The 7,571-nt window shown below is 34.1% G+C and overlaps 1 protein-coding gene across 1 annotated transcript in view; it reads left to right on the top strand.

Annotated features, from left to right (window-relative positions):
• The window catches only part of SPIRE1 (spire type actin nucleation factor 1), a 207,688-nt gene that overhangs the window by 155,912 nt on the left and 44,205 nt on the right, over positions 1-7,571 (top strand). Inside the window, exons 7-8 of the mRNA XM_023523983.1 lie at positions 1,954-2,040; positions 3,243-3,372. Coding sequence (XP_023379751.1) covers positions 1,954-2,040; positions 3,243-3,372 — 217 coding nt within the window. The remainder of the gene's footprint in view (positions 1-1,953; positions 2,041-3,242; positions 3,373-7,571) is intronic.

Genomic DNA, 7,571 nt, shown 5'->3' with positions numbered 1-7,571 from the left:
TAACAGATAACTTCAAATAATTCACCTTTAAAAATAAAGATGTAGGAATTTAACATCTGTTTAGAAGTTATCCATTTAAGGCATGTGGTTCAAAGGATCGATTTCTATAACTAATCTTATTTACTTCTGGGTCTACTATTTGTGTTCATCTAGAAATTATTTACCATTGCAGCTCAGAGAGCTTGTTTCTACTCGTGTTCTGTATTTATATGAAAGTATATTATTTCACTGACCCAGCAGAAGAATGGTATCTGCACAAAGTTACTTTTCTTCCTGCAAGTAAAGACTCACTGACACATCCATACGGTCCTGGCATCTCCCTTGTGAGCACTGATGCACATTTTCTAATTGGAATCCAGGATACAGTTTCTGACTAGTGAGGAAATTGAAGTTAATGCACTTGTTTGGGGATGGAACTTAGAACCTTGGCTTTATTTAATCCATTCTCTCAACTCTGCTGTTGTGATGGAAAGAACATTAAAGTAAAAGCATATGAAAAATGGCTAGAAAATTATATAATATCCTGTTCAGGAGGTAGAATAGAAAATAATAGAAAAGTCTGAGTAAATTGTTTTTATAGAATAAGGATATTTAGAAAGTATCTTATGTAACATGAAATCCACAGGTAGGGATCACACCACATAGGCCTCCAGCTCTGCTGCTGGTTGCATGCCCTCCTTAAACCAGGTACCAGCAGTCACAAGCATGGCTGGCCTCAAGCAATTTTTTCTCCTTAATCTTGCCAGAGGGTGTTCCTGCCTCATTCAGGGCTGGGAGGTGGGGCATAGGGAAGAAGAGGGGAGTGGATGTTGTGTGGGGTCCAAAAGGCTGGTCAAACACCCTGAACTTAGATAGGGTGATCTCAGTTGGGGAGGGGACTGGGCCTGGGAGCAGCATTGAAGTACTTTTTTTTTTTTTAATTTAACTTTGTTTCTTAGTTGACACAAAATAGTGACATTGACAAAAAAATCAAAATTTATAATTAACGACCAACTGATCGTTAAAATAGTGTTCCCATTAGAAAATACTTGAAAAAGGTTTAATCAAATTTTATAATAATTCTAAAATTTTACATGACGTTTTCAATAACAAATTGTGAAGCATATAGAAACATCTAACCTGTCAAAATTTAAAAAATCAACCATGATGTTAGAAAAATAACCAAATTGTCTTTTTCTCCTCTTCAGTAAGATTTATATTGCAGAATTATTAGAATATAAGGAAGTAATCAAAGAATAAGGCGCCAGAGTAGAGGAGGGAAAGTGTTATAGAGTTTTTTTTATATAAGACTAGGAAATAAACAAGACAAAATAGTTACAACTGTGCCTTCTGAGTATTCAGAATGTGAGGCTAGGTTGTTATTTTTTGAGTGTAGGTTTCTGGGGCTTTCTTAAATTTCTTGAAAATATTTTTTGTAACACATAAAGAGCAGGAGTCAGAGATAGACCTGGGCTCTAAAGAAACTCTTCTACTTACTAGTTCTTTGAATGTAGCAGATACCATCTTTGCTCTGAGCTGAGTTTTATCTGTGTGAATGTGAATCACAGCACCAGTCCTTCCTGTTAACTAGGTCTTGTACAAAGATGAAAATAAGAGGTAAAAGTCTTTTTAAATTATAAAATAATCAATAAGCATAATATTATTGATTTCATTCACATTTATAACTTTAGAAACTTGTTGGAAAGGATGTATCTTATATATAATTTCCCCAAATCATAGAACTAAAGTGAACCTGGAATTTTTTCAGTTTTGACAGTAGTTATTTTTGCTCTAAATTGCACAGTCGTTTACTCTCATTTTAATGATTTTAAATGTGCCCTTGGTAGAGCCAGATTACATTACTACAATACAAATTACTTCAGTAATTTTGTGACGTGTTGAGATAACAGCTGTACCTAGAAATTTATAATATAATCCTATAGTCAGAGAATTTTCTGTTTTTTCTTTTTTCAGGTAAATGGCGATATTCCTCCTCGGTTAAAAAAAAGTGCTCATGAAATCATCCTGGACTTCATCAGATCAAGACCTCCTTTAAATCCAGTATGTAATTTGACATATTCCTCTTGATTGGAGTTCACAGAATGCATTATTCTCCTCTAGGGTGTGATCTCTAGAACTTGGCTCTTAAAGTGGTTAGTTTTTACCCTGAGCTTTTACTCTCAGAATGATGAAGCCCAACTGTGAATTACATTTAAGTCACAAAAAAATACTTAAAATTTATTCATTACAAGGCTGTCTTAGGATGTTTTAACTCAAAACATCCTGAATTATGGTACAAAATCTGGACAAATACCTCCTAAAATAATGGCTAAATATAATACCAAGTTGTTCCTAGTGTGGGCTCTCCTTCCAGTTTACTCTGTAGTGCTAATAACCTCCTTGATTAAATTGTCATTTGGATACTATTTTACAATAAACCCACTCTGTTGTACATCCACTTTTATATTAATTATCTTCCTATCTTACCAGAGTATTTTCTGGTGACCGTGGAGTGAGAATATTCTAATCTGGATGAATATTAGTTTTGTTTCTCTGTTCTTCACTTCTTTTCCTCTTGGCTTGATAGCCAGTGCTCACCAAAGCCTCTCAAACCTGTGTACATTCATTAACTGGAAAGGGAATGGTATTTCTGTCCCAGTGTTTTACATCTAAAGCATGATTAATGACCCCTTTTATAAATCTTTTTAAAAGAAGAGAAAGAGTCCATCTGTGAAATGATTTTAAGAAGGCAGGTCATGGTTCAGCAGAGAAAGCATGGAATCAGGTGAACCTGGATTTCTACACTAGCTCCAAAGTTTAGCAGCCACTTGATTCTGAGCAAGTTAATTAGCCTACCAGAGCGTTTATTTCTTCAGCTATAGAATGAAAATAATAGTAATAATCTAAGAAGGTTGTGATGACTTACTCAAAAATATTAGTTTCAAAACAATAATAGTATTAGATAAAGTATAGATTGCATTTCAGTTGATTGCCTATCATGCTTACGAATAGGAAACATAATTATAACTTTAGCAAAATTGTTTCATTTAAATTAGTTGAGCACATATGACTAAATCCTGGTGAAATTCAATAATCTCCCTATTGTTTAGAAATCTTGATAATGACTTGAAAATAGTCTTTTATCAAGCAGTGATGCCATCAATATAATATAGTTTCATAATACTATACTATGAATGGACTTTAGTAAAAATTATTTAAGAACAACTACTCAAAGTCTCCAACCATTATGATTTTTTTTTAAGGCCTCAGCCAGAAAACTGAAACCCACCCCACCACGGCCACGGAGCCTACATGAAAGAATATTAGAAGAAATCAAAGCAGAAAGGAAGCTGCGGCCTGTCTCACCAGAAGAGATTAGACATAGCAGATTAGGTGAGTCAGCTGCTTACCACGCTCCTGTTCTAGAGTCGTCCACTTGAAAAAGTGTCTTTATACAACCATCCCAGTGAAAAATAATGATATAATGGTGCAAAGTCAGGGTAGTCCATGCAGTTCTCATTCCTTGTTCATTTCTCTCTCTCTCTCTCCCTCCCTCCCTCTCTCTCTTTCTCTGCTCTCTCACACACACACACGGACACACACACACCCTCACACTTACTTAATATACACACACACACGGACACACACACACCCTCACACTTACTTAATACTTTCCTATATAATACTGAGCTATGCAAGAGCATCATAGCATAGTGGAAAGAATTCTGCCAATCTCTGTAGACTGTGGTTTTAGGAGAGTGTCTTCATCTCTCGGAGCATTGGTTTCTTTGTCAGCAGAAGGACGTAAAAATTTCTCTAAACCTATAATATGGCTTTTATGTAAGGATTAAATAAGACTTTGGTCAAAATACTTTATAAATTGTAATGTGCAAAAATAAGTAATTATATTTTAGAAATATAGATCATAGATATATAGTTTTAAGTTTCTGTTGTCTTAAATATGGGTTTAAAGATATGGTATTATGTAATGAAAGCATCAATTATCTGATATCACTTAACTTATTCTCAAACTTCATTTTTATTTATTATATTTAATGTTTTTAATGTATACTATGAGCACACATTGATCTTTATTTATAGATAGACCATATTATAAAATGTTTGTAAGCATTTTGTTTCTACAGCTCTCCTTCAATTTGTAAGATGCTCAAAGAATTCAGAGAAACTTCCGTTAGGAAAATAGATTATAATGGCACCTGAACAGGAAAGGAATCGGTTCTGTGACACCACACTCTCCCTAGTTTTCTCCTCTGATCTCTTTTACTACCTCTTTCAGACTCTTTTTGGTACTTCAAGTTTCTATCTTGGGCTCACTTTTTCCTGTGCAACCACACACACTTTACCATGGCTTTTGTTTCTGACTATCTTCCAGTTCCCAGTCTACAGTACAGATTTCTCTAAAAGTTCAGACCCATACATTTATCTGTCTGCTAGATAGGGCCTTCTCATATTCTACAAGCAAGACAAGCTCAACAAGTCCTCAAGTGAACTCATCTGGTTTCTCCCCAAACCATCTGCTCCTGTTTCCCCATCTCAGTGTGCTCAAGAAAGAAACCTCAGCATCATCTTTGACTTTTATCAGCCAAGCCTGTTAGTTTTACTTCTGAATCCTCCTGGTCTTCCACTCTTTAGCCCAACAGCCACTATCCTGACCCAGGCTGTCATCTTTTCTTGTTTAGTTTATTGCATCAGCTCTGACTGCTTTCCCTGCTTCCTGGTCTGAACTCTTCCTTCACTCCCTATTGATATCCTTTGACTTTTGGCCCTTCCGTTACATTGTGACCTTCATGATGGCAGGGCCCATGTCCATTTTATTGTGTCCCCAGTCCCTAGTATAGGGACGAAGCTGTAAAAAAATACTATCATAGGTGTTGAAATCTTTGAATGTACCTTGCAGTTACAAAGCTACAAAGTAAAAGTTGTTTCAGTTTATCCCTGTCCAATTTTTATGGCAGCAAGTGTTGTCTCTTAAAAATTATGTTTAAAGCATTCAAAGTGACAAATTCATATGAACATTTATATAATAATGAGCCAAAACATATAAACCATGTGAACCAAGAGTTCTAATTCTGGGAGTCCTTGAATGGGCCTGAGGAGGATCTCTGAATCCCCTGAAATATAAAAAAATTATGCAAATTTCAAAAAGTGCATGTATGTGCATTTTTCTTGAGAAAAGAGAGAACTACTATGGAAAAATAAGAAAATGGTATTGTAGGGTAGTAGTTTAATTGGACAGTAAAGGATTTGGGCTCATTATTTCTGTGTATTGATTTTTACTATACCATTTTGTTTTGGGGAGTTCGGTCAGGTTAGGTTAGGCATTCACTGCAAATCTACTTGTATATTATAAAATGAAAACTGTATGTACAGTATTTTCCTCTTCATTTGACATTGTATGTGAATGAACATCTTCCCGTGCCATTAAGTATGATTCAAAACATTATTTATAAGGATATGATATCCTTCCATATGTCTAAATTGTGGGGGGGGGGGTTGTTTTGTTTTGTTTTTTACCTATTTCGCTATTGTTTTACAGACTATTTCAAAATTTTTTTCCTATTAAGTCTGAAATTACTCTTGTTGTACATAGTCTTTGTTCATATTCGATCATTTTCTTTTTCCTAACATCTCATAGTGTATTGAGATTTGGGATTTTAAATATAAATTGTTCCTTTAAAAGCATCTTTTTGCTAAACGCCTTAATTGCTGTGATGCTCAGTTGTTGTCTTCTTTGTTGTATACAGAGCTTGGGAAAAATCTGAAACTCATCTTCCAGAAAACAGTAGCATCTCTTTCTTATGCAGTAGTCAGTCTTATTTCAGAAGATCTATTCATGTATCAGAGAAGAGTGGAATAAGAAGGTATTAGAGAATAGAGATGAGTGCTTTGAGAATATGTAGTATTTTATTTGCTATACATAATTAGAGAAACCTAGAGTTGATAGTATTTGAGTTTAGAAATGCAGAAATTTTTTAATGGTGCATGGAGGATTATTCTCATCAACACAAAATCCCTAAACCACTTTTCTACAAGACAAAACAGTAAAATGCTTATTTAAAAGTTACATTCTAATTTTATATTAGGATGAAATATCTGAAATATTATTTCCTGATCAAACAATAGTATGATTGTAAACAAATAGTTCCTTTTTTTGTCCCATTTAAGATTCACATCCCCTTTGTTGACACAAGTGCTTTTTAAAACACATCTACATATGATTCTGACATCTTGCTAAGTTGTGTTTGGGATGTAACTCAATGCTTTTCCTTCACATCATTTTTTTAATACTATATTGAGACACTTTGAGTTGTAAATATAAGTTGTTCCTTTCAAAGCATCTGCCAAAAAACATATTGAGAGATACTTGCATTCTATTAAATTTGAGTGTTAGAACTCCATAGGCAGTCTACCTGGAATGACCTGGGGAGATATTCCGCCTGATATGCCTGTCCTTCTCTCCCCACTAGCCCTGAAGTTCTGTTCTCTTATGACTACAAAGGTGCCTGTCCTCCCTGAGCCTGAGTCATAGAATAGACAGTCCTGGTAAGAATTTTGGGCTGTAGTGAAAATAGATAATTCTCACTGTCATGAATATGCAAATTCATCAAATCTTTGTAATAACATTTTTTAAAACATTTTTATTGAGGTATAATTTACCTACCATAAAATTCACCCATTTAAAGTATACAATTCAACAGTTTTTAGTATGTAATAAAAATTTAAAAACAAACGATTTCAGCAGGAAATAAGTTTATTCTTAAGAAATTAACTATGTGCCAAGCACTGTTCCGAGCACCTTTTTTTTTGTATGAAATCATTTAACCTTCATAACAATCCCATGAAGTACTGCTATTACCATTTTACAGATGAAGTAACTGAAGCACAGAGAGGTTAAGTAACTTGCCCAGAATCACACTGCTAGTAAGTGGCAGAGCTCAGATTCAAATTTAGGCATTCTGGCTCCTGAGTCCTCTTTTCAACTACTAGGTTATACTGCCTACAATAGACAGTTTATTGACAAATTGTAATGCTGCTAGTTCTTGAATGAGATTTTTAAATAAAATATTTCACCTTTAAGCAGAAAGCCAAATTTTCATCCTGAATTAATTTTATAAGAACATATTTATCCTTAAATTTAAAGATTTTGTATGTTCCCTGAAACCATGTTTTTAAACATGACTATTTTTTTCTTTTAATACATTTTATATTTAAGTCAAAAATCCTATCCTATGATTCTTTAAAATGTGTGTATCTTTATCATGCTTTTATTTTGAACGTGTTCTTTAAAAGTTTTTGTTTTTCTTTTATTGTTACTCCATTTCAAGTCTTGGTGATAGAATTGAAACTAAGACTCATGGTTTCATTATATTTTAGATTTTTATTCACTGCCTTCTGCCTTAAAGTCTGAAATGTGCCACTATTGCTCTTGTTGAATCTTCCCCCATTTTTCGCTCTCCTTGTATATTCCTAACAGCTGAATTATTTTCTTTTTATTTTTGTTTTCTTTTTTCAGCAGTGCGGCCACTTAGCATGTCTTACAGTTTTGACTTGTCAGGTAAAAAAAAAAAAGC

This window comes from Pteropus vampyrus, unplaced genomic scaffold (genome assembly GCF_000151845.1).
Source record: "Pteropus vampyrus isolate Shadow unplaced genomic scaffold, Pvam_2.0 Scaffold434, whole genome shotgun sequence".
Classification (NCBI taxonomy): domain Eukaryota; kingdom Metazoa; phylum Chordata; class Mammalia; order Chiroptera; family Pteropodidae; genus Pteropus; species Pteropus vampyrus.
The sequence above is the reverse complement of the archived record's forward strand: the minus strand, read 5'-3'. Positions and strand labels throughout refer to the sequence as shown.